The sequence below is a fragment of the Eleutherodactylus coqui genome, chromosome 1 (assembly GCF_035609145.1).
Source record: "Eleutherodactylus coqui strain aEleCoq1 chromosome 1, aEleCoq1.hap1, whole genome shotgun sequence".
Lineage (NCBI taxonomy): Eukaryota > Metazoa > Chordata > Amphibia > Anura > Eleutherodactylidae > Eleutherodactylus > Eleutherodactylus coqui.
The window spans coordinates 296,618,974-296,631,387 of record NC_089837.1 but is presented as its reverse complement, the minus strand read 5'-3'; the positions used below and the strand labels follow the sequence as shown (position 1 = coordinate 296,631,387).

Below are 12,414 nucleotides of genomic sequence, written 5' to 3'. Positions count from 1 at the left end.
AGGGCACTGAGTGACAAATCGCTCACTTGTTGGAGTAGTTTGGCACTTTAACAGAAGTGAAACCCAAGACACTGTCTTTGATCTACTTCTGCTTACTCTGAATGGAGACCGGTGGGCCGATACGATCCCTAGCCGCTTCGCCTCCACTTGAATGACTATCACTCCTGTGTAAAGCATAGGAGGGATAGTCATGCCATGTGAAGGTACCTTAAGGTGAGGAAGCTATAGAGATTTAGGAAAATGGTCTTTGTTGCCCATAGCAACCCATCACAGAGCAGCTTTCATTTTTAACCCGTTCCAATCCACTGTCTGCCGTCTTCCTACATTCTGATTGAAGCCTGTACAACTTCAATGTCAGAAGACGTCTGATAGGGTATTCTTACCGTCTATTGCCTGCCACTCCGCTGTCGGAGCCTCTCTGGCGCACACTAACTGGCTTTAGCCAGCAGATGACACCGTTGTATAACTGCAAAAAGAGAAAGCCTTTCAGGAAACCCTGAATTCAAGATTGGATTGGAAAGGGTTAAGAATATTGGGTGGAATAAAATCTATTGTGATTGATTGCAATTTTTAGAGCCCAGGCCAGAAACGGATTCAAAATGAATGGAGAAGATAAAGAAAGGACTTGTACTACTCAATCCTGCTGGCTGAACTTCGAGCTTTGGCTAAAATAAACTTTGCATGTGTATTTCCAGGCTCACACAGCTGCGACTGACAGCCTCAGGGTTCTAGTTGCATTCTTGAAGGGGTGAACAGTTATGGCTTGAATTACTTTGCCTGTCTGTGTTCAGTTGAAATTACGTATTGTGATGGTCTCACACACAGGTTGTTGTGGTAGTCTTTGAATGGGTTTTTTGAGCCAAAGTCAGACGTGAATCCAGCGGGAAGGAGAAGTTCTTCCTTTATATTTCCTGTATGTTTTGAATCCACTTCTGGATTTGTCTCCAACAACTCCATGTGCGATATGTGCCTTAAAGGGGGTTTTCTGTTGAATCTCTATTTTATTGATATTTCAATTATGTTCATATTATAACAATCCAATTACACAATTTTGCAATAGTCTTTTCCAAATATAAAAACGTGGAAAAAGGGGTTTTCTAGGTTACTGCTGTGGCTAATCACTGACTATAGAAGGTCACTGCTGTAACCGGCGATTGGCTGCAGCAGCCACATGTCCTGGTCAGCAACAACTAGGAAGGTCGCAGTGGTTGTGAAGCGATTTTAACTCGTAAGACGACATTACGCTTTATTCCCACTGGTGTACCCTTGTGCTGTCCGCAACAGCGAACAACAAATATCAGAGCACACCTGAATGCCATCAATGTGATGCCTGACGTTCACAGAGCCCTTAACATGGCATAGCCTATTCTCATCTGTGACATTGGGCCAGAACAGGGCAGGCTTGCAACAACCCCAACTAGATACTAAACGACAAAATTTGATTTCATAAATAACAGTCACGTTTCCTGGAGCCTAACTGTATCTCCAAGTACTCCGATACCCCCAGCACTTAGGCCTCTTTCCCTCAGGCAACAGAGATATCACCGTTTTGTACATGCAATTTTGTAGCATCAGTGGCGCTTTTTCCTGTGAAAAATCTTGCATTGCGTCGCTGCTACCTGTGATTTTGCCGCGAGCAAGTTAATAGGAGTTTCTAATGTTAAAAATGTATTGCATAACACGGAAATCGCAAGTTCCTGCTATGCGATACGATAAACAAGGAGACTCCTTTAGGGGAACATGGGCTACAAAAAAATAGAGCATGTCGCAATTTTTTTTTTTACTAGCAACATAGCATCAGACAAAACATCGCTAATGTGAAGGAATCCATAGGAAAGCATGGGCTTCACAAACATGCGTTTTGTAGCACTGTCGCATCGCTGGGGTGGGGGGAAATCGCATGATTTTGCAGTCCGTGTGAAAGCGGCCTAATGACAGACAGTCGTAAGAACAAAAAAATATATATGTACATATTTATACAAATAGAAGGCCAAGTCCATGACAGGAACAGAATGGCAATTGCCATCGGCTGAGGATGAACGATAATAGAGCAGATGGTTGACAGGTTGTCATTTCTAACTGTAGCTCTCCCCAACCAAGTCTTTCCATAATCTATCCCTGACATTGACCCTAACACCAGATTACCACTGTCCCTGAATAACCTCCTGATATGCCTAATGGCAATGCTATATGAAACACTGGCGTTTATTTACTATTCAAAATACGAGTGCTTTCTGATAGGAATTACACCAGAATATGGTCTTACATTCTTGCGCCACATTTAGAATTTGTTTTTGGACAGTTTTTCTTAATTGTCCGAAAAAGGGGCATGATTTAATTGTCAAAAATTATCATGAATGGCACCAAAATTTTGGCAAAAGCAAAAATTTTCATACGAAACTTTGACAAAAAACTACCTCCGTAAAAAATTGTAAGCATATACACAGCAGGTACAGTAAAGACTCTTTGCACTTGCCGAGCAGCCCCATAACATGTCTGTGGAATACACAGCCATAATACAACTTTGTGCATGCAACAGAAACCCCGATTTAGAATATACCATTTTTATTAGTGGTTTGTAATTTAAATTACCTTGTTCTGTCAGGCTTATTTGTGGTTGGTCATGGTCTGTCTGGTCCCCAGATGCAATAGCTGCTGTAGTGGAAGGAGCTACTCCTGGGTCTCCGACTGTTGACACACTGCCATTTGTGCTGCCTGTAGGATTTGTAGGGGTTGTGGGTGTCCGAGGTATCCCAGCTGAAGGTTTTCTTGCCACAGGAGGAGGAATCTTGCTGGGTTTCCGCAATAGTGGGGGCTTTTCATCTGGACTCCGAGGACCTCCATGTGCTTTGAGCTCATCTTTCTTCAGGGATGATTCTGCATCGTGTGATACAGGAGGGTCAAATACAAATTTCTTTGAACCCCGCGCAAATACAAAACTAGCAGCAGAGGCTGGTGATCTGTGTGTAGGAGATTCTGGCGGTTTTTGTGGAGTAACGGGTAGTGTTGTTGGGCTTTCTGTAGGGGATGAATCAGACCCCTGCGGGGACTTTTGGGACAAGGATTTGCGAATAGGTTTTTGAGGTGCAGGAAACCCAGATAATGGTTGAGTTAACGGACTCTGTGGAACCCTGGCCTGTATTGATCGCAAGCGAACCATTTGCAGCAAGGATGGGGTTACTATAGGCAAATTTGCATCTTCTTTTTGTGCGACTACAGTGCTCTGACTAGTTGCTGATTCCTTCTTCGGACCTGGTGGGCTAACTGGCTTCCATGTACTGGACTTGGGATGGAGTGAGCTTATAGCTTTTGGAAGAACTGAGCTAGTAACAGCAACTGATGGTGGCACGGTCGTTGACGACACAGTCGTTGATGGCACAGTGGTTACAGAGGATATAGTGGTATTTTTAAGTTCCATAGTGGTTATAGATAGATTTCCAGTAGATTCTTGTGGCAAAGTAACATTGAGTGTTTCTTTGGCCTCACTGGTTATGGCTGAGGTTGTGCTAAGATGTGGCTTACACGTTATAGATGCTTCTCCATTAGTAAGTGAAGTACCTGAAGAAGCAGGAGGCCCCACTGTAGGTTCTGTAGATGGAGGCACAATTGAGTCTGTGTTCTCTGTGACTAATGAAGGCGCAGGATCAGAATTACTCTCCATTACAAGTGTTTGCTCAACTGGATCTGAAGGCTTTGTTGATTTTAAAGGCACCAATTCAGGTTGAAGAGCATCAACAACATTTAAAGATTCCTCATTGTTTGATGCAGACACTGGCATTTCGGCTTTCGGTACATCCAATTTGTCACTGGTATTGACACTAACCAATTTTGAGCTTGCAAGTTCAGTTACAGGTTCTAGAGAGGGTGGTGGGGGCAACAACAGCTCCTCATCAGGAGGAGGAAAATCTGCCATGGATAAATCCTGAACATCAGAAGTCTCTGGAGGAGGGGGAGGCCACAAGGATTCTTTCTGTGCAGATTCTTCTTTTACTAATTGTGCAGTATCAGAATCGGACTCAGATTTTCTGATAGGTGGGGGTGTGGGATGATGAGTTGGTGGTGACGGTGGAGGAGTTACCGTCGTTACAACAAAATCAACTGCACTGATCGGTGGTGGGCATAAAGGTGCAGGCACACTTGGGTGTGGAGGAATCGGGTCTACTCTCTCTTGGTCACCCATAGAGGAACCAGCTCTTGGGGGACTGATGAGGAGGCAATTGTCCTCAGCTGAAGATGTAGAACTCGCAGAGATATTTGCTGCTGACTTAAGACTAGCTCTCTCTGGTTTTGGTGGCGTTTTCCTACGAGACCCTGGAGACTCCAGAAGAGATCTGACAGGCATTGTTGGTGTCCCACTTTGGCTGGAGTAGCCACTGGATGGAGACATGGTTCTATCTGAACGACTAGGAGAATTTTGCTTTGGTCCAGCCAAAGGTGGTAAAAATACATCATCTGATGAAACTTTATCTGCTCTTGGCACCCAAGGATCTTTGCCATGGTTAGCCTTCGTTGAAGGTTTTTTATCAGGCCTGGGAGGAAGACCCAATTCTTTCTGTTGCTGTAATGAGTAAGTGCGTTTAGGAGGTGGAGGAGCTTTTTTGCTCTTTCGCAATGAAACACTACGCACAGAAGAGCGGCCACTGCACAAGCTTGCAGCATCTGAACCATCCTGAGTTCCAGTGCTGGGGGCAGGAGATGTCCTACCAGTGCTTAATCCAGACTTCTCATTTGCTTCTAAAGTATTATCACCACCTCTAGAGGAAATAGTGGAAGAGTCTGATACTATTGTCTCTGTGGACTGTGACCGACTCCAAGTATCACTTGATGATGACATACCCCTTCCCCTATTAAATGAACCACGAACTGAGGCTGGGCTAGCTGTAGCAAGACTACATCTGCTTAATGTTCGAACACTGGACTGGCTCAAAGCAACCACATCAACTAGAGGAGGAAGGACTGCATTTGGTATAATCTTGGACATGTAAGTAGCTTGGGGCGATATGGACATGACAGGGCTTACAGGGTCACTCTGAGGTGAGTGTGTGGTCATTCCAGGGACAGCAAGAGACTTTGGACGCAGGATCATAGGTGATAGCTTGGATCCAGATTTCCAACCAATGTAGCTGTCATCGTGATAGACCTTGTCTAGGTGTCGTTGTAAAGCAGCATCTGTTTGCTCAAGAACAGCCAAGGAGACATGAGCTCCACCATGTGGCAATGAAGCAGGTTTTCCATCTACTGTAGGGATAACAACGAATTCTGTCTCCTGTCCTTGAACCCCATTTGCTATTGGAATTTGAGCAGACTTTTTTTCAATCAACTGACCATCTTCTCTGCGAAACACCTCATGGATGCCACGATGTGTGGAGGAGGGATTAAGTCCTTTAGAGGAAGAAGAGAATACAACAAATTAGTTCCTCTATCCCAAGGCAACTTGAAATAGGACAAACAATATGACTTTTAAGTCAGAGGCGCATTGTACTTCAGCATGTAGAGGCAAGCAAGTTTGTGAACATATTGCATGCACAGTGCAAATCATTTTTAACTTAGCATATGTTCTGTTTATGTCCTATCTTCTGAAGGGTCCACATTGTTACAAGTACTTTTCTATGACCATCCTATCCAGAATAGCTGATCATCTGGCTCCTAAGAGATTTTACTGATACGGCCATGGGATAGGGGATAAATGTCTGATTGATGGAGGTCAAACTGCTGTGAACCCCAGCGCTCCTGAAAACAGCACAACCCAAATGCCCCATTTGAATAGAGTAACGGAGCACATGCTTGAAATATAAGCCCCCTTCCAGAAAATAAGTCCTAGCAAATTGAAAAAAAACCCCCATCAATACTCACCTAGCCGGCGACGTCCGAGTCTCTTGCACTGGTCCCCGGGTCTGCGGCAGGCTGCCATGTCCTCTGCACTGACATAAAACTCTTCTTCTTGTGACGGGGCCTCCAGCAAGCGAGAGCTATGATTGGATGGAGTGCCAGGCGCTCATGAGCCAATAAAAGTAATCGCTTGCTGGAGGCGGGGTATTCACCAGAAGGAGAGTTCTGTGTGAACGCCGAGAACACTGCAGCCTGCCACATCACCGACGGAGATCAGCAGCTCCAGGGACCCAGACGACGCACACCACGTGAGTAGACCACCTCACCCCCTCCCCCAGAAAATAAGACACCGTGCCTCTTTTGGGGGAAACACAGTACGAACATCAGTTGTCAGTAATTTAATATTGTCTAGCTCAGTTATATTCACATTCAAAGCCTTCTACAAACAGCTAGGTGGTTTAACAATTATTCTAATCAGGATTGTTAAAGAGCAAATAATATTTCGTTAATTTATTATATTCTGCCAATAGCTTAAAAAACTTTCTTGGCAAACAGTGTAATCTTGCTTTATTTTCAAGAATCTTTAAAGCGCTCCAGCTTTTCTGAAAAAGCTGCCGAGTGGCCGTACATGAGGTGGCTTTTTTTTGCCTGTGCAGGCTCCATTGCTAATTTTCAGTTCTCTCTGAACTGATGGTAGGAGACTAGCTGCTCACAAACATAACTGTATACCTTCACTTAAATTCTTAGGATATCTCCCTTACTGGTCGCTGCCCTGTGCGCTACTCTTCTCTTTTTTAATTGTATCCTAGCTGCTAAACACTGCATATGGAGAAAACAGTAGATTCTGCTCTCGATAGACTATGGGCAGAATGGGACAACACGACCCCACTTTCTGTAAAGTGTCTCAGCAGATCTTACTAGAGACAACTTCATTTTCCAATCAGGCAGTGGACAACAAATTAGAAGGAAGGGAGACCCCTAGTGGCCAGCAGTTTAGAGCAGTTGTATAGCACAAGACCTTCATTTTAGATAAATAAAAGTGATTTGCACTCTAGGCAGTTATCACACTGGTTATCATATTAACATAAGCTGTCTCAAAGTGCTGTGACAATTTAACCCTTTAATACTGCAGGTGTCTTTTTAGGCTTAATAGCCAGGCAATTTAAACTATTTTTCTACTCATGTTTAAATAGTTATAACTTTTTTATTTTTAAAACTATGCAAGTAATTTTTGTGTCTTTTTTTCGTGACATATTGGACTTTATTATCTGGTCACTTTTTCACCCACAGCAACTTAGATTTGTATAACTATTGGGTTATTTTTCAAATTTAAACTCCTTATTCATGACATGGAGGAATCTTAAAATAGCATGCATATTTGTGTACGCTAGCATCTAAAATGTATCTTTATAAAGAACATGACCTAGTTAGTGCAATAGCGTTGGGACTAGAGCATCATGTGCATTGGCAGGCATTTTATTGTTTATTATTACTATTTTATTGTTTTATTTCATTTTACTTTTTTCGTGTTTTAATTGTTTGCCAGGTGGTCAGAAAAGACCATTGGTGGACCTGATTTGTTTTATAGTTTAAGATGACACATTACTACAATAATCAGGGTTATCATAACAGCCCCAGCTACATAGGAAAACAGCTCTGATGATGCGAGTTGTTACTATCAGTGCTATGCTGGGTCTTGTTAGACCCTGCAGTTTTGTCATCTGACAGCTGTACCGCCAATAGCCCACAATTCAAGGAATCCTGAAAGAAGTGATAAAGAACCCAAAGGGCAACAGCAAAAACCTACATTAGGCTCTACAATCTGCAAAACCTCAATTTATGTGAAATGCATTGAACAAGAATGGTGTTTACGGAAGGACACCAAGAAGAAAGGTGCTGTCTCAACAAAACCTTATCCCAAATGTGAAGTATCATGGAAGGTTTAAAGGGGTTCGGACCCGAAAAATAAAAAATTTTTACTCACCTTGCCTGGCCAGGACCGATCGCCAGGCATCTTTTTCAGTGGCTTCTAGAAGCAGAGCAGGAGCTGTCAAAATGACCACTTCCTGCTCTGCTCCGTCCGTCAGACACTTCCGAGGTGAACAGACAGGCTGCCCACAGCAAGCACGTCACAAGCAGTGCTTGCTGTGGGCGGCCCGTCCGTCCTGGCTGAAGTCGGAGTTCTGTGCATGCGCAGTGGAGACGTGGCCCGTCCTGACTGCTGTCAGAGGGCACCTCTCCACTGCGCATGCGTGGATTTCCGGAGGGAGGGGGGGGGGGAGCGGCTCGTCGGAGGATGAAGAGGAGCCTGCTGGGAGATGACCCCACTGCAGAACAACATCAGGCACAAAGGTAAGTGTAAGATTTTTATGCTTTAGCAGCCATTGATCGTGGGTTCCCTGTGTTTCTGACAAGGACAGAAACTTTATCAAAGAAGTCTCCATCTCACATACTGACCCCTAACATTCTGTCCCTTTGCATTTTTTTGCATCGAAGACAGATAACAAAGGCGGAACCAACGCGCCATCCCAAAGCACAATATGAAAGAAACCTTAGTTTCTGGTTTGTATTGTGAAAGAACTGCCTACGGCTCATGCTATTGTGAAACTGTGCTGCCATTATGACAGGTTAACTCCTTTCTTTTGTTTCAAATACCAAAGTGCAAAGTAAAAGACACAATATGTGACCTATTCCATCCAGTGCTACGAACCCAAATGTACTAGAGGTCTGTCAAATTTACCAAGTTCTGCTGCAATGTGATGAGGCACTCCCGCTACTGTTGCTCTCTTCTCCTTACGCTTCCTTCCTACCCTGTTTGAATGAGTCCTGGGTGAGTCATGAGGCCTAAATGTGGAGCCTAGAAAGAAAACAATGGAAAGGAATGTTACAAGTTTCCATAATTCTGAATCCAAAAATTATCCCCGAATGCTCTTATTTATAGTATTAAAGTGGACCTGTCAGAACTTCTGACGTCCGTTTTAGTAAATATGCCTATTGCTCATGAAATAATAAAAAAAATATATATATATATATACTGTGTAAATAGAGCTCACTTGGTAGAACTTTGAACACATCATAGACCAAAAAGGCTAGAACAAATAAAAGGTATCCCTTGGCCTATCTCACTAATGTACATGGGTATGTGCTCTTACGCTTCTCTCACCTTTGCGCTGGATCATCTCTGACCGAGAGGACAATGCATCATCTGTGTTTTCCGTGGTGTAGGAAAATGAACGAGTACGGAATTCATTGTTATTCATGTTAGGCGTGGACTGTGGGTTGAAGACAAATTGAAGATATAAAAAAAAAAAAAGAAGAGGAAAATAAATACAGCACACAACATGGAAATTAGCACTACAGTAGACAGCTTTGTAATAGAAAAGAATTGCTTTTATGTATGTCATTGTATTAGGCAACAATCTTTAAAGCCTAAAGCCCCATTTACACGCAACGAGGATAGCTCAAAATTCGTTCAAACGATGTCTCGAGCAATAATAATTGCGTGTAAATGCTATCTTTGTTTGCTTTTCTGATGAACACTGATTTTTAGTTCAGCATAAAAAACAACATTCAGCTGGCCAGCTGATAGCAGGGACCGCAGGCTGTGATTCTCCATGGGAGCGCTGATAACATTGTTTTCAGTTGCTGTCTCGCGGGAGAACCAAGGGGCTATATGCAGATAACAGACCACCCGCTGTTAATCTGCATACAGCGAAGGGAGCCTCATAAGCATGCAAATGAAGCTAAAAAGTTTTAGGATGTGCGCTTGAACTATAAAATGCAGATAAAGTAGAAAAAAAAGCTGTATTTCACAAATAGGGAGCTCTGTTATCTGGTAAAGGTAAGCGGTTGTGGGGGAATTATACTTTAAAGGTCCCCATCTCCGGTCAGCATGGTATAGTGATAGATGCTGATTTCAGTGGCCTGTCCCTTACATTGATCCGTTAAGCCCTTTTGGATATCTGACTTTTGAAAGTCCAGTATGCTGCAGAGGAGTCTGGGGTGGCTCATTAATAGTTACTTATTCACTGTGCCTGCCCTCCTCTTCCCTCCTGGTGCTGATTGACAGGTCTTTTCATGTCACTGTACATACTAAGACCCCCATCAATTAACACCAGGTGGGAGTAGGAGGGAGAGAGCAATTAATCTGTTCTCCAGCGCAGTGTGAACATTCAAAAGTAAGATTTCCAAAACAGGTGTAATATAAAGTAACGACTGCAGAAATCAGACTGTCACTATACCATGCTGCTCACTGATGGGGACCCGACAGGTTCCCCTTTAAGTGCCTCTAGGAAGGCAATTTCTATTTCTCACTGAAATTCCATCTGTACTATCACCACCACTGTGGAAAAAACCTAGGTGATGTGATCCAATGTGTAAGGTGTACGCATTTCTAAAAGTTCCCCATCCACTGATCAGATAGAAGCACATAGTAGGGATAGAGACCCCAATTCCTATAATGGATTACTGACTTTTTACAGTAGTTTTACATGGCATTCACATACTGGGTTTCAAAATGCCAGAAGTTCAGAACAGTGACGCCGCAGCAGTCACCTGACTTCTGTCAGATGTACATACAGGGAGAATCGCTGGAGCCACTCAGTTGTTTCCAGGGGGCTAAAGAAAGGTCAGTATTGCCTCTTGTCTTTTTATGCTAAGCCTAGCTGTTTTTTTTTGTTTTTTTTTTTCATAATGAGACAACCAAAATATCCTAGCAGTACAGTCCATCTCTGTCCCTACTTTATGCTTCCCTTGGGTCAGGCAGCATAAGGCCGGTCTCACACGGACGGGTTGTATTCCGCATGCGGGAGCTCGCAGTTGAATCCGGCCCTGTCCCCACATACCTGCATTAATATGTATGGCGGATGGCTTCGGCGAGCCACTGTCAAACATGCGCAGTGAAGATTTTTATTTTTTTTTAATCATTGTTTTTCCCGCTTCGTCGCTAGGGAGTATTCGCAACCTATTCGCAATGTCAATTGCGGATGGGCTACAGGTCAGACAGCTTCCATTGGAATCCGCAAGAAAATAGAACATTTTGAGATTTAATTTCCGTGAGCATAAATTGCAATTGCTGCCCACTCATGTGAGCAGACATGCAAATGTTCTATTTTTTGAATAAATGCAGAATATTTCAGATCGTCCGTGCGGGTGACAATCGTAGATTCAACAATTCAAATCCAGTTGCATAAGACCGGCCTAAATCTGGTGCTATATTTTCTTTCAAGCGACCCTCCAGACCTGGAAAAACAAAGCTGGCCGAATCTCTTCTGACTACCTGATGCACAATGTGTATTAGTGTGGATCAGTAGTCTTAGATACTACATGCTGCTCTGACTAGCCAGTACAGCTCATGTGGGTAGCACTGGTCAATCAAAGCAGGTGTCGTGTCTCGTACACTGTGTATTCATATGCGTCATTAGTATATCAGGAGGTCAGAGAAGCTGGTGTGGCCTTTTTTGCTTCTCCAAGCCCAGAGGCTTGTTTTAAGTCCCCCGAAACACTAGTGTATTTGGTGCCATGCGCTTTTCGTGTTAATCCACGGAAATCACATGGCCCTATTACAATGCTAGGAGGACAAGTACTGACTTATTCCTGTCCGCATCATAGACGAAAAATAGGACATGCTAATGAATGTCAGTGTGGTGACTGTGCGTAAATCGGACAGCACAAGGACAAAAAGTTGTGTCCAAAGCTCTCAGGCACAATTCGCACCCAGCCTAAGAACATTATAGTCATACCTCTGGCGTTTTATTTTCATCCTGGGTGGAATGTTTGTTCTGCTGTTTTTCTGAAAGACAACATATAATAATTGAGAGCTGGGCGGTGTACATAAAAATGTGATTCTGCAATATTACTTTAACCCATAAAATACCCATATTTGTAATAAATATGCAGCCCATGGCATACAACCAACTTCCAATGTTAAGAAATTCATTCCATTGCAAACTGCTTCTTGTGACATTTATAAAAATTGGGCAAGTGTACAGAGAAGAGCTGCATGTACAGAGGAATCTGAAAAACACTTTATTTACCTCTCCTCTGCAGGGATTTAAGCCCCTCTTGAGCCTGGCTGTGAATATCTTCCACAACAGAGGTGCGCCCGCTGGGGAAGAACACATTGTCGGGTGAAGAATCATCTTGGACTGGAGTTGGTTGGGGTTCAGCCTCAGGTTTTGAATTCTCTTAAAAAGTTAACATAAAAGGAAGTTGTTGTCACATGATGTTGTGTATTTTAAATAGGTTTCTTATATCACATTTGTATGCACACACTTCTGACCATTTTTTATGTTGCTGAAATCAGGTGAAGTATATACAAACACATTAATTACTTCAACTTTAGACAACCATGTTAAATGCAATGACATTATCTGGCAGTTGACTGTGTAATCCTGTGATGGATGAGTCATCCTCAGCCTGAAGGACATGTAGGAGCTTTCAATGTCAAGAGTACAGTGTCAGCACACAGTGAATCAGGCTGGGCTGGAACTCTAATCACAGAGTAGTTATACACAAACCACTATTGCACTGTTCACACTTGGGCTGGTAAGGCTATAGTAACTTCTGCAGCTTTTTCTTCAGTGT

General features: G+C 43.2%; 1 protein-coding gene across 1 annotated transcript in view; it reads right to left on the bottom strand.

The window, feature by feature from the left end:
- Positions 1-12,414, bottom strand: part of NHSL3 (NHS like 3) — a 47,672-nt gene that overhangs the window by 6,528 nt on the left and 28,730 nt on the right. The window contains exons 2-6 of the mRNA XM_066573778.1: positions 11,865-12,014; positions 11,571-11,620; positions 8,993-9,101; positions 8,570-8,686; positions 2,593-5,382 (exon numbers count right to left, since the gene is read on the bottom strand). Coding sequence (XP_066429875.1) covers positions 2,593-5,382; positions 8,570-8,686; positions 8,993-9,101; positions 11,571-11,620; positions 11,865-12,014 — 3,216 coding nt within the window. The remainder of the gene's footprint in view (positions 1-2,592; positions 5,383-8,569; positions 8,687-8,992; positions 9,102-11,570; positions 11,621-11,864; positions 12,015-12,414) is intronic.